The sequence below is a fragment of the Lampetra fluviatilis genome, chromosome 15 (genome assembly GCF_964198595.1).
Source record: "Lampetra fluviatilis chromosome 15, kcLamFluv1.1, whole genome shotgun sequence".
NCBI classification, from domain to species: Eukaryota; Metazoa; Chordata; class Hyperoartia; order Petromyzontiformes; family Petromyzontidae; genus Lampetra; species Lampetra fluviatilis.
In genome coordinates, this window is record NC_136289.1 from 863,423 (window position 1) to 888,609 (window position 25,187).

At 49.3% G+C, this 25,187-nt stretch overlaps 2 protein-coding genes across 5 annotated transcripts; one reads left to right on the plus strand and one right to left on the minus strand.

Moving 5' to 3' along the window:
- Window positions 1-537: 537 nt before the first annotated feature.
- LOC144936088 (fibrinogen-like protein 1) lies at window positions 538-11,466 on the plus strand. Of its 2 annotated transcripts, none has more exons than XM_078862925.1 (8): window positions 538-695; window positions 3,316-3,400; window positions 4,714-4,915; window positions 5,979-6,138; window positions 7,273-7,370; window positions 8,064-8,152; window positions 8,988-9,181; window positions 11,171-11,466. In XM_078862925.1, exons 2-8 carry the CDS (start codon window positions 3,329-3,331, stop codon window positions 11,334-11,336), a joined length of 981 nt encoding a protein of 326 aa, XP_078719051.1. In that variant the 5' UTR covers window positions 538-695; window positions 3,316-3,328; the 3' UTR covers window positions 11,337-11,466. The 2 variants fall into 2 exon arrangements, with proteins under 2 accessions (XP_078719051.1, XP_078719052.1); XM_078862926.1 differs by lacking the exon at window positions 538-695 and adding an exon at window positions 787-883.
- A 1,668-nt stretch (window positions 11,467-13,134) lies between these two features.
- LOC144936089 (flavin reductase (NADPH)-like) lies at window positions 13,135-20,955 on the minus strand. Of its 3 annotated transcripts, none has more exons than XM_078862927.1 (5): window positions 20,843-20,955; window positions 18,923-19,088; window positions 18,314-18,506; window positions 16,914-17,081; window positions 13,135-16,547 (listed from the first exon to the last, which is right to left on the minus strand). In XM_078862927.1, the coding sequence occupies exons 2-5, from the start codon at window positions 19,067-19,069 to the stop codon at window positions 16,381-16,383; spliced, it is 675 nt and encodes a 224-aa protein (XP_078719053.1). In that variant the 5' UTR covers window positions 19,070-19,088; window positions 20,843-20,955; the 3' UTR covers window positions 13,135-16,380. The 3 variants fall into 3 exon arrangements, with proteins under 3 accessions (XP_078719053.1, XP_078719054.1, XP_078719055.1); XM_078862928.1 differs by lacking the exon at window positions 20,843-20,955 and adding an exon at window positions 20,655-20,823; XM_078862929.1 differs by lacking the exon at window positions 20,843-20,955 and adding an exon at window positions 19,311-19,332.
- Window positions 20,956-25,187: the final 4,232 nt, after the last annotated feature.

The window sequence follows — 25,187 nt, forward strand, 5'->3', positions numbered from 1 at the left end:
AGCTCAAAGACAATGCATTATCAGAGTAATGAGGGCTCGGGGTGAGCATCTACATCATGGGACCTCCTTTGCCAGTACCAAAATATAATAATAGGGATCTTCCACTTTTTTGTTGCCAGAAAAAATAGGAAAACCCTTATTATAATATGAATTCCTGGAGTCACGAAAGCTTTAAGTCAAGATTTAATAATGACGTGTATTATACCTTTTAGTTTCGGACATGGATTCATATTTTGCTCGTGATATTTAATTTCAAAATTAAGTTCCGGGAAGCTACCCCGATGAAAATAAAAAAACACTTATTTTCTGTGCAATGATTTTCATGAACAACGTTTAAGTTTGCAAAAGGGATCTATTTGGTGTTTGAACACCTGTTTTTATTGCCAGAAAAGAGTAAAACCTATTCTTACGTTTCCATCACGAATCATTTTGTATTCCTGGTGTCCAGAGCGAGAGAGGAGTAGTGAATGCGTTTCATCACCAGGGGAGTGGGGGGGGAGGCTGGGTGGTCCGGTGGAAATGTTCGCATTGGCCGAGTGATTGGCGGGGCCAAACAAGTTTTTATTAACGCTGCTCTGGGGGGGAGATCTGGGCCTCGCTGTTTATTCGGGCGATTGTGGTCACATCGGAGAGCAACGGCCGGGGCGCTGCTCCTCTTCCTCCAGCTCAGCAGAAGTCGCACCCCGCTCCGTGAGGTACAGCCCACGGCGGCCCCACAGCCGCTCACGATCGCTGAGAGGCGGAGACGTTCTTTGAGAATTCACGCATTTGGAGGGACTACGGACAGACAGCTTACAGCGTTGAACACGTGTCGGCTTTCGTGAAACAGGAGGGATTCTCCACGAATTCTGGCTATCGCCTGATGATGCTGGTTGTTGTCACGGTACTAGAATTGTAAATGTTGTGAGTTACTCTCCAACACACCGGTGTGCTGAACTTGTAACAAATTTGTTTAAGTGACTAACCTTACTAATCGGTTGTGTCGGGTGGTGGTGGGTTTAACACATTTATATTTACGCGATCTAAACAAAAAAGAAAACCTCTCTTATGGAGCTTATATAACTCTTCAATAAAATATCGCACTTGGGTTGCAACGTGAAGAGGACTCGGCAATACATTTCGATTATGCAAATCCTAAAAGCATGTCGAGCAATAGGATTATAGAGAAATAGGATTGCTGTGCGTTATCATGCCGGCTGAGTGCCCACTCGAGTGCCGTGCTGGATTATCTTGTGCACAGGCGCGGCTCGTCCATGCAGGCGAACTATGTAGGCGGTCGCCGAGGGCGCCAAGTTAGGTGGAAATATAGAAACAAATAGAAATACAAATTACCAAGATGTAATTATTTAATTTCTCGTGCGCGTACAGAAGGAATATTAATTATAATTCATTTCTTAACATTTCTGAGAATGTATTGTTTGGACAGAGGGACGGACAAACCGAATAATCATGCCTCTGTTGAGACAATATATATTTTTAAAAAATGAAAGGAAAAATAGGGGCAAAATGTTTCCCAGTTTACCAAAAAACCTCAGCCGAGATCTGCCCTCGGGGTTTGCTGGTGGGGGCGCCTATTGCGTCGTTCGCCTCGGGCGTCAGATGTTGGCAGCTAGTCTAGGGCAGCCCCTGCTTGTACTTGTAATACAGTCGTTCATATATCTCGCTGGTAAAGACTGATGTTAGTGCTCAGCAGAGCCACTGATGGTTGAGATAAATAAATATTCTCTTACAGAGAGTTTGAGCTTTTTATGTTTACTGAAATAAAGGTCCACATACATTTTATTCAGAATACCAAATTGTTACATTTGAGCACAGAACGTTGATGGAGGTTTGTCTTGTGGGTGCATCCTGACCGGGTGTACAGAGGAAAGGCTTCATGAGCTCAACAGGGCACCACAGTGGCGAGATGTTGACTACCTCGGCTGGTCTACAGGAGGTCGTGGGTTAAATCCCGACCCTGACGCCTGCTGTATATTTGGAGTGTGCATGTCACTCTCTCCGTGGTCGCGTTGGTTGTTCTCCGGGTCCTCCGGTTTTCCCCTCGACATTTAGAATAACGAGTTCAGAGTATTTGGATGTTGCTTATAAACTTCCACGTGATGAGCCGCTTCGTTGAGCTATCATTTGTGATAGCAAGGTCGCGCCTTTAAAAAAAAGCTACATAGCTCAGTGGGGTTTACCTTGGGGAAAAAAAAGTTTATTTCCAATGTTAAAAAATAAATAGTTTAAGTTTAAGCGCAGCTCCCGCAAGAGGCCCACAAGGTCCACTCTCCACCACCGGCCGTGTCCGGAGAAACATGGCGAGCACATTGACTAAAACCTTAAACTTTCAAGCAAAGCAAAAGGGTACAATGCGTTATTTACACGGGGTCTCAATGCAATCGCATCACAATGTGTTACACAAACCAGTGGGACATGCACATCTCGGGTAACAATTAGGCACGTGCCGTATATATCCCCTGCACTGTATTCATGAACATAGACAAGGAGGTCGCAGGCAGGCGGAGGAAACGAGGAAGGCCTCGAGCCTGGAGAATTCCCACCGACGCGGGTAGCAGCGGAAGCGTGACCTCCCAGCGAGTGCAGGTTGACTGGAGGCTTTCACAGAAGGCCTTGGTTGTCCTTCCCCCAGCGCCTCCGATTAGCACGGTTGGCTACATACGGCGAGCAAGAAGTTCCACGTGCGTACTGTCCACACCTGTTTGGCGGAGTGGATAGAACCTCGGCAGGGGGAGCAGAGGGAGATGGCAGGCAGGCGCCAGTCCCGGGAGGATCTTGAAGGCTGAGATCAATCTTGTCATGGATGCGATACGGGAGCCGGTGGGAGGGATTGGACTGTTGGAGTGATGTGCTCGTGGGTGCGGATGACGGGTGTGGCGGTGACGTTTTGGATGATCTGGTAGAAAGTGAGGAATTTTGGGAGGCCGTAGAGATTTGCAGAAGCCGAGTGGAGATGCGATGTAGTTGCGGAAGAGGGTCTCGGCAGTCTAGCTTACAATTGCGTCATTGTGAGTGCCAATCAAATCAATCGACACACTCGGCCGACCTCCGTGGTGAGTCGCAGCATTGAAACGGCTCTTTTCCAGGCCTCTTCCGCAGCATCGCCACACGCTGTCAGTGCTGACCGTGTTACAGAGGGGACTCTGGTCCACAGGCGCGGAGATGCACCACGTGCAACGAACACTGTCAGCACAGTGATGTCACAATGGAATGTGAGACGTCATCACAATGCCCTCGTGCAAGCCTCGTGGGTGGCCTTCGACCGTCTTGCCGTACTGAGGGAATGATCGAGCGACGATGTGTGGTCGCATGCAGGGCACCCGGAGACATGACCGGCCTGCGGTCGATGTCGCTGCTGCTGGTGCTGATCGCTGTGTCGCGTGGACAGCATCTTCACACGGTAACCATGACGACTGGAGCACAGGGCAGGCTCACCAACATGCTCTGATGCACCAACGTCCCTTTTGAAACGAGGAGTTTAAGCAGACGTGGTAATCCAAATTGAAAGTCAAGTCTTGAGCATCATTTGGATTTTGGCCCTGCCATACTGCCAGGAACGTCTCTATTACTCATTTGTTAAGGACTACTTTTTGTGTTTAGTTTGTTGTCCTTCCCCGCACCTGCAATTGGCACTATTGGCTATGTACGGTGCGAAATAAGTTCAGCATTACATATTAACGTAGGGTTCTCGGTCTAATATGCTTCGTTTTTATAGGATGTTAACCATACCCATCAAACCCATCAGCAGTTATGCCATCCATTGGAGTTGTGGGTAATATAATGTGCCCAAGTACATACGACCTTTTCGGAGCAACTAAAATACTTTTTAGTTTAATATTCAGCTAAATGGCAGGGGGATGTCATACCTGCATTGAATATTAATACTGAAACTGCATAAATGCTGCTAAAAGCATATGCCATAGAACCAACACACATGGACATATTAGCAGAAACCCCATATCTCTGAATCGTCACTGGGAAAACAGCCACATTTAAGGAAACTATTTGTTTTTTACATTTTAGCAAAATTTCGGCATTAAGCTGGAAATTCCACAAAAGTGATTTAATAAAATTCATAAAAAATAAACATGTCTGCCCATCTCCCTGAAAAACCTCACGGCCGATCAGTGGCTACGGAAGGTGCGCACCGTTTGTCGGCACGCTCGCCACTCGCGTACGGAGCGAGCCTACTACCCCGTGGGACTCGGTCCAATCTGGGACACTCGCTGCGAAACGTGCATGGTGACGAGGAGGAGCGCGTGCGAGAATCGCTCCACCCTCCTCCACCACCGCCAAGGGTGCGATGCGGTCGCGGTTTTCTGACGACGCTCAAGAATCGTCGCCGCCGACGCGTTTTTTCCAACTCCGCGTGTAAGTGTCGCTGGCCGTGAGCGGTGGTGCAGCGGTTAGTGCGCTGCTGCACTACGAACCCGGTGACCGCAGTTCGATTCCCGCTCACGGCAACACCGGTGCCATTATCGGAACCGGTCTTGGGCCCCCCCTAGGCCGACTCAGTCTCAAATGAGCAGTACCTGGCGCGGTGTGTAAACATCGTCACTGGGGAGACAAAGGCCGCCGGGTGTGGTGCTGGCCACCCAACCCCCTCGTGTGCCACAGTGCGGTAGCCTTCATAGCTGCTGCTCGCTGACAGCACTCGCCCCCAACAGTCTTTGAAGGCGACACGGGGGATCTTTGTCTTTGTCTGCCGAGGAGGGCGGCGAGTGGGAGCCGGGGCCGTGCGACGACTCCGAGGTGCGGCGACTCCGCGGGCAGGTGACGGCGCTGGAGCGCGCGCTCGGGGAGGCGCACGCCCGCGCGCACGCCCTGCTGCAGGAGCGCGCCGCCAGGACGGCGCCACCACCACAGCCGCCGCCGCGGTCGGCGTCCGCTTTCGGCTCCCAGGGGGAGTACGCCGGTGCGTACCGCCCGCCTGCCTGCCCGCCCCCCCTCCTCCTCTGCGATCGTCACAGGGGCTTGGGAGTCAAAGCACCACGGATCATTTATTGTGCCCCCTCGAGTGAAGGGTGGCGGTGACCACTTCACGCGCTGGTGTTTGTGACGCTGTGCGTGCTGGTACCATTGGCAAATTTGGAGAATTAGCTTGAATGAAAAAACATTTTCATAAAATTCCGCACGTGGTGACGTGTGCCCCTGTGCTCGGCCACGATCGTTTTTGAGTGAAGTTGTGAGAATGCCAAAGTGGTGCGGCAGCCATCACGAGCGTGTGCGTTCAGAGTGAGGTCAAACACCCTCATGCCAAATCGCACGTAAACCATGGCCCTCAGTCTCTCACACGTAGAAAGTTAAACACTCAAGACACAATCGTGCGATTGTGGCTACACAACTCAAACTATGGACCATATTCTAAACCACTGTGGCCTGCGCTCCTTCAGTGGAGGAGGAGGAACAGCAAAACGACACCAAGTCTCTCTCTGCTGAAGCCCTCTCGTGGTCGCCAGCAGACATCGACATTGGCATCGAGCTCCTACACGTATTCCTGCCGCACGCAAGGATAGAACCAGCAATGTAATAACACGCGGAACAAACTTGACTGGACATTACACTCAAGTGCTATGTGATTACTTGTGAGCAACTTACAACAAAAATTGTACATTTTACTTCAGTAGGAGCCCGGCACAGAGCACAAGCCGCGACGTGGCGAGGGGCGAGACAGAAACTCCGCGAGTCGCCAACGCTGTGCACCCGAGTTTAGAGAAGGGGGGAGATTGAGCTTGCTGCTGCCCCGAGTGGGGACCCCGAGAGCGGGGAGCTCGTTGTCCTCTTATATGGGAAGGTGAAGGAAGAAGAACTTAAGAAAGTGGAGGGAGCGGAGGGAAGAGGGGGGGGGACTCGTAAGCTAATTGAATAATCGTTGCAGCGCTAATTGAACGAGCCAGACAGGGCTTTGGTGTCGTGGTGGTCGTGGTGGTGGTGAGCGCGGCTGAGAGCGCGAGGGGCCCGTGCTTGCCGTGCCGCAGACTGCGCGGAGGCGTTCAACGCGGGCCGCGTGCGGAGCGGCTACTACCGCGTGCGCCCGCGCAGCGCGCCGGACGCCTTCACCGCTTACTGCGACATGTCCGACGGGGGCGGCTGGACCGTGCTCCAGCGTCGAACCGACGGCGCCGTGGACTTCAACAGGTGGCTCCCGGCGCACTCGTGCCGGGACGGGCACAGCGGCCACACTCGCCGCGTAGAAACACCGGCACCACGGATGGCGAGATGTTGACTCCCTCGCCTGGTATACAAGAGGTTGTGGGTTCGATCCCGACCCTCACGTCTGCTGCTGTATATTCGGAGTTTGCATGTTCTCTCTCTCCCCGTGGCCGCGTCGATTTTTCTCCAGGTCCTCCGGTGTTTACCCTCCACATTTAGAATCAACGTCACGAGTTGAAGAGTATGTGTCTGCAATAAATGTCCACGTGACAAGCCACTTCGTTGGGCTATCATTTGTGGCCAGATCGCTTCTGAAAAAGAGCGACATAGCTCAGTGGGCTTTACCTGGTCATATACAAAATATAATATATAAAAAAATATTATGTCAAGGTCAAGAGGTCATCACTGAAAATGCCACCAAGGTAACAATGGCAGTCATAATGATGAGAGCCAAATTGTTCTCCATGGCCAATTGAGTGTTGATGTGCTGCATCATTAGCAGTGGAAATTCATCATGGCTATGGTGACAGCCAGCATCTGCACAGCAAAGTGTATGTAATGTTCTTTTTTTAAGACACGAATCATAAGAACAGCTATCAATCCGTTGTCAACTCACTGCTGGATGGTCTTGCCACACATTGTCAGCCATGGTGGTTGCGGGTTGGTAAAGGGACTCGAGCAGCAGTTCCAATATCACTCGACACTGACGTTAGCCGTGATCGGGAATCGAACTCGGGTCACCGGTTTTTTTTTATCGCAGTGCGCTCAAAGTACGAGCCAGAGCCACGGCGCGCGGCCACTAAGTTTACATACTGTGCCATGGTTATAGTGCACGTTCATGTTTCATGAGATACAAAGACGCTCACCGCGTGGCGCTTTCAGATGCGCTTCTGCGGCCGTCTGGAACGTTCTTCCTTCCGATATTCAGAAGCCACTGGAGCTGTGCACTTTAAAATATAAATTGAAAAATAAATTGTTTAGAACTTCTGTTTGTATTTAGTTTGTTATCATTCCTCCCCACACCTCCGATTAGCGCGGCTGGCTATGTACGGTGCGAAAAAAGTTCAACACATTCATAGAACATATACACATAACCGCTTCTCTTGCTTTTCATTGCAGAGCATGGAAGGAATACAAGGATGGATTTGGGAACTTCAAGACTGACAACAGCGAATACTGGCTGGGCAATGAAAAAATACACCAACTCACCATTCAAGGTAGGTGATCGCTCCAAGCACTGCTAGTGCCCTGCTGGTCATGTTATTCATTGTTCCCTGACGGATATATTGTCCACGAGCTTAAGAAGCCCTATCAATGTCATATCTCACTGGCAGCTTGTGTCATGGGCATTGAACCAGGTAAACCCCACAGTTGTAGCATTATAGGAGCCATCGTTAGTTTTACAACTACCATCAAATATTAGGCACAGACTAATCTGACCCCAGATTGTCAATTGTAACGTTTCCCAAATTTTGATCCAAAATGAGTTTCTTGATGTCACGTGCCACGAAATGCAGGTTCCATTCCGAGCTCACACAGAGCGGTGTTAGCAAGCGGACCACGGCAGCGGATGTCAAAGAGCTACCTCTGAGATCTCTGCAAGTGACCTCGGAGAATGAAGTTTTTTTTTTAACATCACTTCCAAACCACCACCCCCGTCAGATGCGCCTTCGATGTATGTCCTGCGAAGGCGTCCCCTCCAGGGGCCGTACGGAGGGAAGGGGTGAGCACGTGGACAGCGAGTGGCGGGGAAACTAGACAAGACGAGGCCACGGGCTTCATGGGGACACGAATGCGCCCATCTCACTTTGTCTCGGGCCTCCTCGTGCGGGCTTGCCGCTGGGCTGTCTGCCGCGTGTGCCTGGGGCTGGGAGCGGGCAAGGGCTGAGCGCTGCTGTGCTGCCCTGCAGGTGACTACATCCTGAAGGTGGACCTCACCGACTGGGACGGCGATCAGCGCGACGCTCAGTACCAGAGGTTCCAGGTCGCAGATGAGAAAGTAGGTCCGACCGGAGGAGCACAAAACGCCACGTCGTCGTAACCACTGTCCAAAGCATTTGTGAGCATTCATTTGTTGGAAGTTTGTGACGTGCGTACATTTTTTGTTCCTTCTTCAAGTTTTTGCCATATCTGTGGATGTTTGCTTTCGAAAATGTATTTCTTTTAAAGATTCTGCTAATGAAAGGATAAAATAGACCAATAACTTAATACTCAATTGCCCATTTGAGTGCGGACACAAACTGCTGTAAATGGCAGCGTGCGTCACAGTCACTCGCTCACGATCACAGCATAACCGAGTTACCGGAGTCGTGCACATTGGTGATCACCATGAACATTTCCATGACAGTGCTATGTTAGGAGATGTTTTAATTCCATGTAATTTCCCCCCCAAATTTGACCACGATCGTGCTGTCGGCGGGAAGCTGGAATTGTCGCAAATTAAGTGCAGAGCCAAATTTAATGTCACGAATGTTTTTGTTGTTGCAATCATTGGTAACCAGACTCATCAGCTCACCGCACTTGAGACAGTTATTCCAATTACCTCAATAAATGAGATCGATCAGCAGTGTGTGGGTGTTGGGCACGTTCTAGTCCTGTGGGTGCTCCTGCACTCCAGCAGCAGCAGCGGCATACCCCGGGGTTATCGTAGAGGAATCGCAGACAAATCTCCTCCAGCACCGCAGAGTATTTTCTTTTGATTTGAAGTTTCTGCATAGCCTTGATGGAAATGAATGCCGAAACTTTATTCGGGTATGACTGGCCCAGTGCACGTGATTTTAAGGCGTACGTCGTGTTGAACCGAGGCCCCCCCCCCCTCCCCCCTCTGTCTGCAGGCAAAATACCAGCTGACGTTTGGCGCCTACAGCGGCGGCACGGCGGGGGACGCTCTGTCGGGCGGCTTCCACCCCGAGACGCGCTGGTGGGCCGACCTCAACGGGATGTCCTTCAGCACGCGCGACCGCGACAGCGACCGCTACGAGGAGGGGCAGTGCGCCCGCGAGGACACGGCCGGCTGGTGGTTCAACAGGTGCGCCGCGCGAGCAGCAATGCACGCACGCACGCACGTCTGGCACGCGTGCCCCAGAGCAGCTGCCCCGAACAGAAGAACTCGAAGCTCTCCCCCCGCGAAACGCGAACGCGCGCTGCACCGCGATGCGCGATTCATCACATTTTCGTAGGGCTTCGCGCAACGGGACACGGCCACGTGGCCTCCGAGCAGTATCTTTTTGCGTGGATTTTGACCGGGCGCAAGGTGGCTATGCCCGTGGCCTGTCGTCCAGCAGCACTGGAACCAGCAGCGAGAGGATGCCATAGTGTGGATGCCATAGGCGTCAAGGTCCTATTTCTCTGGCTTGCCAGGAGACGCCAGTACAGCAATAAACTCTACTTGTTACATATGTACGGGATCGTGTTTCCCACTGCACGCGTGGTTTCTTTCAGGTGTTCCGGTTTCCTCCCGCATAACACCGATAACACCTTAATATATAGAGGACCGCAGAATTTGGGCAGTTGTTGGCACTAGTTCAACTTGTCCGTGGTTCCTCCTCGCGCCTCCGAGTTGTATTGAGTTTGTTGTCCTTCCTCCGCACCTCCAATTAGCATGGTTGGCCACGTAAGGTGTGAAATAAGTTCAACACACATACGTACGCTGAGAAGCAATGTGAAATGGGCACACTTATTTATAATTCGGGCAAGGAAAACAAATGCACAATTGAACGTTGCCAAAGCATATAACCCAGCATGCGGAGGTGTTTCTACAATTTACGCTCACCCATAAACACGTGTGAATCCCATCATTTTGAGAAATGTAGGGTCCCATTTTAAATGTCCCACCGAGCGTGTCAGGCCCGTTTTAAAGTATAGCGCTGCTGCTTCGGTAAACTTGCACAATCACAAACAAGTTTATTGAAAATAAGCGAATTTTACTGAAACTCAGAGCAAAGGAAAATCTCAGCTTTTATGATTGACAGGGCCTTCTGCAGGTAATATTGAGATTCATTAGCAGAATCATAATACTGGACTGTGCAGTGGACAGTCCAGAGTTGGGGGAGTTGTGTTGATTCTGTTGAAACATTCATTCAGGCTTTTCAGGAGAGTGCGACTTAGATACCGTAAGTTCTATAACATGACAGCAACAACCGCCGTTCGTCACTCAATGGCTGTGATGTCACCAGGGTGGTTGTGCCAGGGTAGATGCACCTTGATGTGAAGTGTCGAATGCACGCCCGCAGGTCACGGGACAGGCACAGGCGTTATGGGTTAACTGAGATATCTGGTAGATGCACCACCAGTCACCTCCAGTGTGTCAACTTGCGTCATTTAAGCCGCCCGGCGCTCTGCTCGTTGCCATGAACATCGCTCCTCTGTCCTCCGCTGTTGCAGTGGCGAGATGTTAATTCCATCGCCTGTTATACAGGAGGTCGTGGGTTCCATCTCGACCCTAACACGTGTACATTTGGAGTTTGCCTGTTCTCTCCGTGGTCGCCTGGGTTTTTCTCCGGGTCCTCCGGTTTTTGCCGTCCACATGTAGAAACTTCACGCATTTAGCGTATTTGGCTGCTATACATTTCCACGTGATAAGCTACTTCGTTGAGCTATCATTTGTGTCCAGGTCACTTCTGACAAAGAGCTATATAGCTCAGTGGGCCCTACCTGGTAGAAAAAAAATAGTTTGTTTAGTTTAGTTTAATTCAAGCCTATCAGGTGGGTTTACTGAAGGTAGGATTTTTTAAAAGTACGATTTAGGTACCGTAAGTTTTATAGCATGACAACAACCGCTATTCGTCACTAAATGGCGATGATGTCACCAGGGTGCTTGTGTCAGGCACGGTGCACCTCGAGGCTATCATGTGAAGTGTCACCTCCACTGTGCCAACTTGCTACGTTTTAGCTGCCCCGTGCGCTCTGCTTGTTGCCGTGACGCTCCTCTGCCCTCTGCTCTTGCCATGACTAGAATCGGATGGGCAGGTGGGCGACGGCATCTCGAAAACCCGCCGCTTCTCTCTCTCTCCTCCAGATGCCACGGAGCGAATTTGAACGGCGTGTACCACCTCGGAGGGCCCTACTCGGCAGGCACGGACAATGGCATCGTGTGGTACACGTGGCGCGGCTGGTGGTACTCGTACCGCGCCGCGCGCATGAAGGTCCGCCCGGCCGCCTTCCAGCCAGCGGAGGCCACCTAGGGCTGGCCGTCATCGCATTGCCCACCGAGGGCCCGCGGAGACGATGGGAGCGCCTCATCGGCCTCATCAGTGGTGGCTTCTTGAAAATTCGCCGTCTTGTCTGAAAGGAGGTTGGCTCTCAAATCGGGGTTTTTTTTGTGGTTCGAAATTATTGCGGAAATTATACCGGCCTTGGGGAAAAACGAGACCCTCATGTAACGTGATTTTCCAAGAGCAATTGCAGAAATACAGTTTGTCTTTTTTTGATTTTGTTATTACACTGTATATACTGTACCAAATCGACCAGCAAACAACACATGCCCTGACTAGATACTGCCAATAACTTAATCAAACTCAATCATGTAAGCACATGATGCCCAACTGGTTGGCAAGGCCTTGAAATGGTGGCAAATGTGCCTCAGCAGTGCTGTGGCCCGTGTGTTCATGTGCCCGTGCGTATGAGCGGAACTAAAGGGGCAGCAGAATCAAATAATTCCTGAATGAGTCCCATCACCGTGGCCCAGGGTTTGGCCCACACACTTGTACCAGCCCTGCGTGGCCCTACGGTGTGGGACGATGTGTTTTTTTAATGAGCTTGGCTGCTAGATCCCTTAATGCCTCGAACTAAACTAGAGCTCTTTGTTGCTAAGGGGGCAACACCAACAGCCGCTTCTGACCCGCCCCTACTGGACATGTGAAAAAGAGCTTCATAGCTCATCAGATTCCTCCAGTCGCTTCGTTGAGTGGAGGTGGCTGTGGGCAGGATTAGCTGCCATCACCTGAATTCCGCGGCCCCCCTCTTTTGGATTCCAAGGTAAGAACCGAGGGTTTCCGAGATGCCGTCCGCATTTATAGGCACTGCATTGAGGACCACTGATCTGCGATGGGCTCCAGTGCCTACAGCTTGTGGTCTGTTTTCAGATTGGAGGCCCTAGCCCATGAGTTGCTGCAGGCTGAATCGACACCGTCTTGCTGTGCTCTTTTTGGGCGTTGTGACCTGTGTGACAATCCTGTTGGCCACCATGCTCGCTTGAAACATGCACGTTTGAGTCCCATGCCTGAAGCATCTGCAGCCTCTGTGAAAAGTGATCCACGAATAAATTGCAATTGATGTCGATTTGTAGAATGTTGTTTATGTAACCCCACCAGCTTTATACAGTGCTTATATTTCATTCAGTATGGAAGAACCTTCATTTAGCAGGTGGGTATGACTTTTAACTCAAGTATATATTTTTAGGGCATTTTCTTGATTAAGTAGATGCATTTTTGCTCAGAAATTAACATGAAGTTTGCATTGGACTCTCGACGTGGGCAACCAATTTATAAAAAGTGTGACAAGTTTTCATATTTAGTTCGATTGTCTATATATAAAAGAATGCACGGGTGGCTTCTTAGGGTTAACGCTCAAAGAAGACATACAACCAACCACTAGCCAGGCTCAGCCACCAGCCAGGTCCAGCTACTAGCCAGGCTCAGTCACAAGGTCACTCAACCACCCCACCATGTTGCCATGACATTGTCACACATTCATCCCGCCAACAAAATCACTTGACCCAAACCTAAATACACTATTAGTTGGATATAAGCACACCCCTTTGGAGCAAGGACCGTGCTTATATGCAAAGTGTGCTTGTATGAGAAGTTTCCCTCCCCTACCAGTGTAATGTAAGAATGTGTTGCTTATAACAGAACTGTGATTGTGTGCTTATGTCCAATTTCCACTGTATAGCCACAAAACAAGGCTGCCTGAATATGATTAAGTCACATGTGGCCAATCTCATCCAAATGATGAACTTAACCTACTCCATCAACACACCAATTATGAGATTATATTTATTCATTATGCATGTCACAAAACAATCATGTGTAAAGCATGATGGCAACAGAGGAATCTGATGCTCGGTGTTTAGATCGGGCATGTCCACACGATGAATGTAATGAATGCAGAGATACGAAGACGGTTACAAAATGTAAAAGGTTGATAGGCATGCACGTGACTTTAGGCACCATGCTGCTTTTGTTAACTCGCCGAGGCGTTCTGATGACACTGATGATGAGACGAGGTTTCATTTGCAGCCCCCCTGCACCCACCATCCAGACTGGAGAGCATCCAAGCACACCCTTCTCAGGCATGACCAAATTGTCCACAATCAGCAGTGTCAACTGGTGTTGTTATTCTTCTTTGCAGAGTAAACCCGAGAATCGGGAGCGTGGAAACGTGCACAATCACCACACGCTAATTTGGCATCGAGCACGGAGTAGACATTTGTGGGATGCTTTTGTGACCGAACCGAATGTCACGTGTGACCAACGGTATAGAACGAGCAGTACCAACCGACTGCTGCTGATGCCGCTTGTTCACTTCTAGACGTGGTCAAAGTGTGAGGATTAATTGAGTCGTGATTGTCGTCATACATCATTCCTACATGAATCACAAAAGGAGACCTATTCTAGACAACACCACATTACTTTGGTTGCATGTCCATATGGGTAACTTCGAGATCCGAAAAGTTCCATTATATATTTAGTCCCTTAAAACCTGAGTAAAATTGCTCAATATTTCACAATGTCATTTAAATTACATTTTTGTTCGCAACAAAAGAATGTCACGGTATCGTGCAAGTTACTAAACTAAAATATTTTTTTATTTGACGAGATAAGGCCCACTCAGCTATATAGCTCTTTTTCGGAAGCGAGCTGGCAAAAAATTATAGCTCAATGAAGTGGTTTATCATGTGGAAATGTATAGCAGCCAAATAATCTCTACGCTTGTTTCTATATGTGGAGGGAAAAACCGGAGGACACGGAGAAAAATCCATGCGACCATGGGGAGAACATGCAAACTCCAAATATACAGCAGGCGTCAGGGTCACGATCGAGCCCACGGCCTCCTGTATACCAGGCGAGGTAGTTAACATCTCGCCAAAGTGGCGGCATCCCTGGATAAGGACGGCATTGCTTTTCTTGAAGCTCGTACAAGTGAAAACAAAAAACAAAAGCATCCTGACACTGCCTTGCCATGAGCACAAAGAACTTTGCTCAAAAGTCACCAAACATAACCAATGCATGGACGAAGGGTTCCCAGGCCTTCACCAGCTCTCACACGATGGAGGCCACACAATCCACGTAGAACCTGTGCACGAGCCGATGTAATCTCTCCGTGGCCACGGCAGAAGCTCCTCTCGGGCGAGTTTCCTCCTCTGGTTGCCACTCCAGTGTTAGTCTTAACCACCGTCCACCGTCCCTGCCAGGTGTGACATGTCCTGCCCAAGCCCACTCACTTTCCCTCTCTCTCCATGTGAGTCTAACTTGCATTATGTTCTATAAACCACGGGTTCTCCTTCCTGTTTCTCAGTGCAATTCCAAGTGCAGGCAATCCCCAGGTTATGGAAGGGTTAGAACTATCCGTAACCCGAATATTCCACATGTCGGAAACTGAACAATTTTTCCCCAAAATCAAGATAAAACCCCAAAGCCGGAAATAGTTGTGACTCTTATTCCCGATTACGAGGTCGTTTTCTCTCAATACTGATTCACGCTGTCGTCTGTTTTCTATCGCTACCTTATATCGTATCGCTGTACATACACTTTACATTGCCTGTGATTCTTTAATTTCATCGTATACCCTAACACATACTGCATCCAATTGTTCATGAATACCACGAAACATTTTAAAAATTGTTAACAGAAAGCAGTCACTTCCGAATGTTTGTTCATACATACACAAACACCCCCGTGTAGCCTTCACAGATTGCTGGGACAAGTGCTGTTAGCGAGCACCTATGAAGGCCGGAACGGCACACGAGGGGGTGGGTGGCAAGCACCACGCCTGGCCGCCTTGGTCTCCCTAGTGGCAATATTTTTACACATCGCACCAGGTACTCATTTGAGGCTGAGTCGACCTAGGCGAGGCCCAGGACCAGTTCAGATTGTCACTGGTGTTAGCTGTGAGCGGGAATCGAAGTCGGGTCACCAGGTTTGTAGCGCAGCGCACTAACCACTCCGCCACACATACACACACATACACACACATATACATGCACACAAAGACAAAGGTGGAGTAGGCTCGTCTAAACATACACACAGTACACACAGTAAATAACTCCTGAAATAAACTTAAAATGAAGAAAACTAGCAATAGAAACATGGGGGGGGGGAAAGATAGTTCTAAGCATAGAAAACAAACAATTAGGTAATGGTACAAAATAATTACATGACACTACAAAAATTCCATCTACCTTAATCCGAGTGAAGCTTGGGCTCGGTGAAGGCGGCGTTTTGGTATTCATCCGCAACCTCACCGCGTTGCAGTATTTGCACTTACGTAACTAACGCTACAATTTACGCATATCCATTTTTCTTAAACATGATTTTTGGGAGCATTTCCATAAAATCGGTTTTCCAAACATCGAATCTTCCGCAACTCGGGGACTTGCTGTACTGCCTTACACCTCGCCGTGTTTGTCTGCTCACTTTTCAGCACATGTTCTGTTTATATTGGTTAAGGGCCACGTCTCTGATGGATATGTCACAGCGGGCAACGTTCACCGAGACACACCACGTTCTTATTACGTGCTCTCGTGTGTTTAAAAGTGCTACAATTTAAAGGAACGTCGAACATGAATGATTCAAACTGCATGCCTCGGTGCCGCCTGTGCAGTCTACGCACACTCCACCACCGTGCCCCCCACGGGTCTCGAGATAAGGGGCAGCATTGGGAACGTTTCATCGTCTGCACTGCAACCATACGCTTGTGTTCTATCCCTTTTGGAACGGGTCATTTGTAAAGGCAGATACAAATTATATACAACCCCACATTACGTCCTTTTATATCACAATTACGTTTCCCCACGATATATATATATTTTCATGTTATATTGAATGAGGCAAGATCATTTTGATGCGGCAGCAGCATTAATTACAAAAAAGAGAAAATTATATTTCCTCTCTGCCAAATACAGCTTAATATTTCACTAAAAATGGCTTTCAAGAAAGACACGTTGGTATTTGGCTGCATTTGGGGTTTGGTTCTATACAGATCCACTGCCCGGCAAGGCCAGAGGGCCTACAGGACCGTCATGGCCACCTCTTTGCGGTCCCAGGTGTGCGAGGTGAGGACTTGCAGCATGAATCGCGCCACGTCCCCACGGGACACCTGGGAGCCCTTGGTGCCCAGCCAGCCGGAGTCCTGCACGGGCACGAACATCCCCTCCACCACCTCGATCTCCTTGTCTGGCAGTGGGGAGCACAGCGGGACAAGGCAGAGACGCACAAACGTGCACATTCTCACAAACGCGTAAAGCATACGGTGCCTCACAGCAAAACGGGTTTGATTCTTGACTCGGCGCCTTTTCTGTATGGAGTTTGTCCTGCCCCTATTCTGTACGTATGTTGAACTTCTTTTGCGCCATACGTAGCCAACCGTGTTAATCGGAGATGCGGGGTAACCAGTGTTGTCCAAACATTCCAACGCTGAAAGATTGCCTGCAAATTACTCAATTGGCACCATTCACGGCCACATCGCCCCCTCACTGCATAACCTTGGCGGGACCCTCCTTAAAAGGCAGTTTCGTAAGGACGATAAGGACGCACACGTACCCGTCGGTGGCTCGTTTTTCAGGCCCGGTGGACGGACGACGGTGTAGTTGATGTCAGAGCACTCGGTGCACAGGAACTGCTCCATGACACGCATGCTGGCAAGGATCGGTCTGATCATGGGCAGCAGAATCCAACGAACAAACCGAGGAGCATTGGCCTGGGAATCGACTGTTGTGCAAAAAAAAAAACACCATTATTGTATGAACTTTTTTCGCACCATACATAGCCAACCGTGCTCATCGGAGGCCCAACTCTGATTCACCAAAGGAAACTGATACAACATTGTAACTATGGGTGTGCTTTACCTGTGCATGGATATTTTATTCATCAATTTTTTAATTGGCAGGGGTTAAACTAACACACCTTTTTCATTTGTTTCATTGCAGTCATGAGATTTTTGAAAACATACGTTATTAATGCAATCCTGTACATCTGATTATGTGAATGTGTCAGGTCAGGTGACAATGTAATTGAGCTTGATTCGTGATAACCTGGTCATGAGATCAATCCCAGCCAAAAAAACAACCAAATCCATTCCTCTGGGATCAATAAAATGAGTACCACTTTGTGGCATGCCAACCTGTGGACACCCTTTCAACAGTTGGGCAGTGGACATAAGAATGTGAAATTTATACTGCTGGATTAGGGCCAACAAGAAAGTTGAATACGTTCCTGGAAAATTCCCCTCCCTCTTGAACTCCTTCCACAAGATTTCCGCCCTTGTTATTGTGCCAAAGGATGCTGCGGCGCTGTCAGTTTCTTGTGTGTGTACACTTTGTTTTGAAATTTCACCTCGACACAAAACCCCTATCTCCGTTACTCTTTCCGTACTGCGACACTCATGCCCAACTCTTGCCCCCGACACTGAATTGGCAGCCCGACGCTTGCCCCCGACACATGAATCTCCCAACGACTGGACGGCAAGATGCATGCGGGGAACGTGCGGGAACATTTGCTTCGTGTGTGAGCGTATTGAATGTGTGTTACACAAAAGCCATACATTAAATAAATAAAAGCATACATGGTAATTAAATCGTTATCGCAGTCGATTCACTCAGCGCAGAGTAGCTTTCCTAAAGATGCAGCACTCTCCACCTCTCGCAAGCCTAACAACAATCTTAGCAATGTCAAATTGCATCTAGCCGAAACGTCACCACCCCCCCCCTATTCCGGAAAACAGACCTGAGCAAGTCAACGTTTATAGGCGAAGCACCGCGCTCTATGAGACCGAGTTCAGCGAGGTTTTCCTGTGCTGCCCCGTAGTGGTTTACACAGGGAGATGTTTTGATCCTGGTGGGCCCCCTCAGGGGTGTGTGTCAGCCACTCTCCACCACCGCACTTCATATAAACAACATGGCACCAACATGCGAGTTTGTTTTTTAGAGTTCCTCAGTACTCACCATCCGTATACCAGGCTGTCATGGCTATGAAGCGGCCGACCCCGGCCTGCCTCATGGCATCCACGATGGCTTTAGCGGAGTCGCCGTAAGCTGTGACCTCTTGCGGAGTGAAGCCCAAACAGGACATGACCGCGTCGTGACCAACCAACGCATCCTTCAGGCTCTCCGTCGAGAAAACATCTCCCTGGATCACCTGAAATCGCGGCGATAAATCACGCAATAAGCGAAACACATCGTATTACAAGCCAGAAGGTAACTATCCTTGACGAGTTAGGCAACTTTTAGATTTAAAGCTTTCGTGACTGCAGAGATTCATATTCTTGGTTCTTTCGGTAAAGTCACGTAGAAGGGAAATAATAAAATAATAAACATAAAACGATTGCAACACAAGAAATCGTCATCAGGTGTGAAAACCACAGCAAGAACATTTTTTTTGCTGTGGTTTTCCCACCTGATGATTGCTTGTGTTGCAATCGAAACGTCGTGATAATTTTATTGTTTTATTTTTATTATTTTATTATTTCCCTTCAACGTGACTTTACCGAAAGAACCAAGAATATGAGTTAGGCAACCCCCCCTGTGCCTCCCTGGGAGGGCCCAAAACCTCACCTTGAGATTCTCATGTTGGATTTGCACTTTGCTGGGAGAGCGCACGATGGCGGTCACGTGGTGTCCCTGCTGCAGGGCCTGAGCCATGAGGCGCTGGCCAGTGAGGCCCGTGGCCCCCAGCAGGGCGATGCGCGTCGCAGAGGCCATCAGCAACTGTGGCTTGGAGCTGCGAGACCACGGAGAGAGACAGAGGGAATGAGACCACGAGGGAAAAAGCAGGGTCATATAGTAATACCACGTACTGATGTATCTAACCAAGTGCGTTACCTAACGCGTCGTCAAATGTCACACCATGATGTGGATAAACTTTCCAACTTACGGGCACGGGCAATACACAGTTTAAGATAAAAGTTGAGTGTTTCACGGGGGGAAAATTAATGTAAATCACCGCTAATATTCTTCGATTGTCCTCACACTGGGAAACCTTTGGCAGGACCCTCTTGAAGGAGAGTCGTCAGACTCAGCGCGATGCTTTCATGGGTAAATTGCGCGTAACATTCCTATTAAATCACTGGACTATTGCTGGGATGTAAATGTGTGTATGCGTAAATAAGTAACATTTTAAAAAACTTTGTTTTAAGCACGCTTTGATCAAATGTACCCTTCTCGTAATAGCAGAACTCCACGAATCCAGAAAGTGGCCCCGAAGCTTGCCACAACGTTAGGGCCAGTGGGCCTTTACAGCCGTCAGTCGAGCGTGGACAATTAGACCCAAGCCGGTTTACAATTTTTAATGATAGAATATCGTATTGTCATCAGTATGACATAACTATACCACGTTTGCAGTCGACACTACATAGGGAAGTGGCTTAAAATGGAGTTACACGATTTGAGGATACGACAACAGCAGAGCGAGTTAAAAGAAAGCGCGTAAACAACATCAGCACACGGGCACAAGGCGAATGCAAGTCACGTGCAGCTGGCAGGGCGACTCGAGCAGGTTAAACAACAACAGCCCTGGCAACAATCGAGTTGCGTAACGAGGGCGTTGTTAAAACGACAACCGGTGAATCGATCAGGTATCGATGACACGGTTCCGAAAGTCAGGGAGCGGTAACCGGTTCAGTGGCCGGTAACCGGTTCAGTGGCAGGCAACCGACGCGTAACGTTGGCGACGATACATCACTGGGCGACTTGTTGCGATGTAAACGCGTGTTCGTGTCGCAAACGACGGGAAATCAAAACACCGCGGGAGGCTCGCTCCCGTCGCAAAGCAGATCGCGCTAATCGATGAGCGCGGTTGGCTGGGTGCGGTGCGAAAGAAGTTCAACGTAGTACAGTACAACGACAACAGCCCAACGTGGCTTGCAGCCTTCTGCAGCAGCGACGGCGCCGGTCGCAACTAAGACCCGGAGCGTGAATACCCGGAGCATGGACTCCACTCCGGACTAAGGCGGAGTCTGCAGCCCGGGAGCCCGAGAATCCGGATCCGGGAGTCCACGCCGGGAGTTTGTGCAGCGCGGTGACGGCACGGCGGCGGCACGGCGGCGGCCTCTTGGGCGTTCACAACAACAACGTCGTCGTCGTCGATTACTCGCGAGCGCAATGGGCTCCACCTTGCGGGAATCATCAGCACGGCGCAGCCTCCCGGCGGCTCAGCGCGAGTCGCCGCGCGGGCGGGAGGGCGGGCTGCCACGCGGCACGCAGCGGTGTGAGCGAGGCTCGCCTGGTGCGAAGTGAACGAATCTCATCACCCCCGTGTGAGGCTCACCGCGTGTGTGAGGAATCTCACCTCGTGAAGCTCGCGCCGTGTGAAGGCCTCTCTCCCCTGCGTGAGAGTCTCTCTCACTTCGTGAGTGAAAGTCTCCACGCCCCGTGTGTGTGTGTGAGTCTCACGCCCCGTGTGTGTGTGAGTATCACGCCCCGTGTGTGTGTGTGTCTCACGACCCGTGTGGGTGAGTGGGTGTGTTCGGGCTTCACCTGTGCGAGTGCGAGGATCCCGCTGGCGGATGAGGTCTCTCGGTTTCTGTCGCGGGGACCCCCCCCCGCCACAAGGCGCAGGGCGGACCCCAGTGGCCCGATCGGTGCAGCCGGGGGCGTGGCCTCTGGGCACCCGGGGGCGTGGCCTCTGGGCAGCCGGGGGCGTGGCCTCTGGGCAGCCGGGGGCGTGGCCTCTGGGCACCCAGGCGCTCTCCCCCCCCCTGATGACGATCACTTGTGTTGTGATCGAAATGTCATAGTTTTTTGTTATTTTCCTTCAACCTATCTCAGTTACTTTACATAAAGACCCAAAGAATAATCATGAGCGGGTCATTATTTTTGATTGAATATTTCAGATTAACTGCAATACACCCGTCCTTGGACGGGCTATAGGCTAGTATATTTATAACATTGAGGTTTTTTACAGGGCAAGTTTCATTCATGCGGCTGCATCACACGAGGCTGCACAAATACCCACACACGAAGGCGTATCGATGAAGATGTTTCGTTAAACCCGCCAATTTATAGTAAGGGTTTTCACTTAAACACAACGTGCTAATTCGTTACTAGTACAGCACACCGTTGTGTTGGAGAGCAAATCCACAACATTTATAATCTGAGCACGACGTTTCGTTAGTAATTACAGCTAGCTTCATCAGGCGACAGCCAGATATATTTACGCGATCTAACCCAAACAACCCCTCTATTATGGATGATATTGGCTGCGAAAGCCTACGTGTTAAACTAATGAAGATGTTTTCATCCAATTAACGAGGAGTGTTTATACACGTGTGGGGGGGGGGGGGGGTCCCAGAGCACCGAGAGAAACGCGGCGAGCGCAAAGGGGAAACACTGTCCCATGCGGAAGGGATAGATGGAGATTAGTCCACACTTTGTTGTACTGCGTTCTATTTGACAGCCAGGGTATGGCACCGCGACGCCCACCTGCGAGAATGGAGTTGTAACAGATCAAGATAAGTCCACACTTGCTGTACCACCTCCTGGCGGACCAGGGTATGGCACTCCCTTGACGCCCACCTACAACCGAGTTGGAACAGATGGAGATTAGTCACTTGACATGGCGCCATCTCCTGGCGAGCCGGAGTACAGCACCTTGACGCCACCCATGGGAAGGGAGTTTCACAAACATTTGCCAACAAACCTTGCAGCTGCCTCCACTGCTGGACCACAGGCCCGGAGGTCGAGGACGTATATTCCTCAACCCGCAATGCTCCTCTCAGCAGTGCACAATGAGCGTGTGCTCTGCACAGTGTTTTGAAAGAGAATTCCGAGTCTTGCTGAAACAGTGAAACTCCTCTCATCGGCGAACCTATTGCCTGCGACGTGTTATCCGTGCCCCAGAACGATCCGTGACACTTATCCGTGGAGAGGCTCTTCCTCTTAACGGGTTCTTTCATGGGGAATGGAGTCGTCCCAGGCCACCGTGCACACAACACTCATCCTATTATCCACAAATTCACGGATAAAGTGAATAATTGTGCAAATCAAACCACGGATAGATTAGTGGATACGACGAAACATTCTTGCGGACAATCGGACGACAACTCTCCTCACCTGCACGTTTCCTAATCGACCAACACCATTCCCCCACTCAACGCCGACGCCGCTGCACTGAGGCTGATGGATTAGCTGCTGTGAGAGACGTAATTGGGAAGCTATGCCTGGTGTCCAGTTTACATTCTCATGCAAATATATTAATACCCTGGCTTACGTCAGGGATGCGTTCCTGAAATGTGCGACGACGAATATCGAAACAACAGCGACGGATAACGAGAAAGGACGGATGATGCAGTGTGGGTTGAGGCGACGCATATCAGGTAGTGGTATTAATAATAAAGTGACGACGTGTTCGCGAAACAACGTAAAAGGTGGAGACGTAAATCGGGGTATTACTGTACTCTTGAAATAAAAAAAATCAGTAATCTCCAAAATATTCCATTTGTGTTGAGACAATTACACGTCCCACCACACCAGTCAGCAGGGCGTCATTGTGCATCGTATGTCGTCGGGGAATATCCCATCCAGGTGCTTTCAGTCAACAACTGAAGTCAATTCACTCCACCTCTCGTGACACCATTGTGCATGTGGTGCACCAGATAAGTAATATTTAAAAATACTTTTTAAAAACACGCTTTAATGAAATGTACCGTACTCGTAATGGCAAAACTCCACGACTCCAGGAAGTGGTCCCGAAGTTTGCCATAACGTCAGAGACCGTGGTGATTTACAGCCAACGTCAGTTGAGCGTGGACAATTAGACCCAAGCCGAAACAGAACATAAAAAGATGGTTTAAATTAGTTTTTTTCTGATAGAATATAGTATTGTCATCAGTATGACATAAGTAGTTTGCAGTCGATACCACATTGGCAAGTGGGTTAAAATTGAGTTACAAGATTTGAGGATACGACAACAACACCAGAGTGAGTTAAATAAAAGCGTGTAATAACGTTTTTTTTGCATAAGCTGCCATATACATTCACTTATCATTCACAATGATTGGCACCCTGTCAATCAAAAAAGTGGACCATATTATAAATATTGACCATATCGTTAACCGCTGTAGACCTGCACCCCTTCAACTGAGGACGGAGAGCAAAAAGACACAAACTCTCTATTGAAGCCTTCCTGTGGCCACCAGACCGCGACATTGGTATTTAGCCCCTGAAAGTGTCAGTGCCAGACACAAGAACATAATCACCCAAAGTAAAGTTCTTCTGTTTAGTAGTGGCACCATTGTGAACAATGAAGAGAAGGCAGAGAACGGAGCATTTGATAGTCCGTTAAAAAGAGTTTCCAACAGTGCCGTTTATGATAGTGATGAAAAGTAAAATAAAAACTATCCGTACCAAAGGGAGGATTTTATGCAATGGTAAATGTTCAACATCCGTTAAAATGTGAAGGAGTCTAAGTGTGGCAATAACAAAGTTGTAAGTTTAACACTTTTACGCATTGCCACGTGTGCACCACATGACCTGTTTGCCATTATTCTGACAAATGTATAATATCCTGTAAATGGTAAAATACAAGAAAATAATTCAAGCGAGAAGATACTCAAATGAAAGCTTTATTTTCACAGTCTTAAAGTGAGAACTTTGCAATTTTTGTGTAGCGTGTGAATGCCATGGTTAGTAAGATTGCAGTGTACATAGTTATTTACAATATAACCTACAACACGACTATATGCTACATGGGATTGTTATTACTATTATAAGACATAAAATGTTAACGTTTATAATGCTAATTTATAAATATGGATGCGGCAGTGGTGTAAATAGCACACTGGAATCCATAATAGGTGGACAGTTGCATGAGCATTCTGTAACTGTGTAATAAAAGACTTGACCACGATGTCTGGCTCAGTGTCCTTTATTTGGTTCGTACTGTATTCCCACACGGCTGTCTCTACTCTGTAGCTTCTCCACGGTGCTGACTCCGATGTCGCCCCAGTCCACAACAGCAGCCCCGATGCTGTTACTCTCACACAGCCCCTTTGGCTGTACTCGCTGCAACTCCTCTCTCCTTCGTCCACTCCGCAGCTCTGACAGCCTCGTGCTGTCTCTCCCTCTTCTCGCTCCTGCCACACCTGGCAGCCACACCGCTGCCTCTAACACGCAGCCCTTCTGGCTGTCTTCTCTGCAGCTCCACACCACTCTGTAGCTTCCTCCTGTCTTCGGGGTTGGCTCCCGCTGGCCAACGGTGCCCCCTCTTCTCACTCGCCCGCGTGGCCTTACTCTTTTCCGTTCACACCCCGACTGATTTCCCCTTCCGGTTTACCCGCTTAAGGACCCGAACCTTCCACCCACGTCACGTGACTCCACCCCCCGTGACGTCACATCCGGAAGGTCGCTTACGCCCGCATTACAACTGTATCCATGTTGGCAGGCGCGCTTCGTCCACTCGGGGCTTCGGGGCACTGCCCCAACAAGCAGCTGGAGATGAGAAATTATTTTAAAAAACCTTTTCTATAAATTGTTTCACTCTGTTTAAAATAATTAAAATTGTATTCTTTCTACGTGAATTGCCTAATGAAGATAACATTTTAAGTTCATATTGGAAACCGCTGCCACACCAATGTCTGATTTGTGCCTCGGGGAGGTCTCGGGGCGGCTGTGAAGACGTCCGAGTGAGAGATTTCCCTTCATCAATTGCGATGAGCTTCTCGCATTTTAGCCACGCCGTTTGAGACCCATTCAGGGCGGTGAACAAGGCGCCCATGGCTGCAATGACGATGTCACAACGCGAGGTGGCACTGTGCAAATCGAGCAGGTCACGCCTTGCACCCACTCGCCTCTTGCCAGTGTCAAAGGGGTTGTGTGGTGTGGA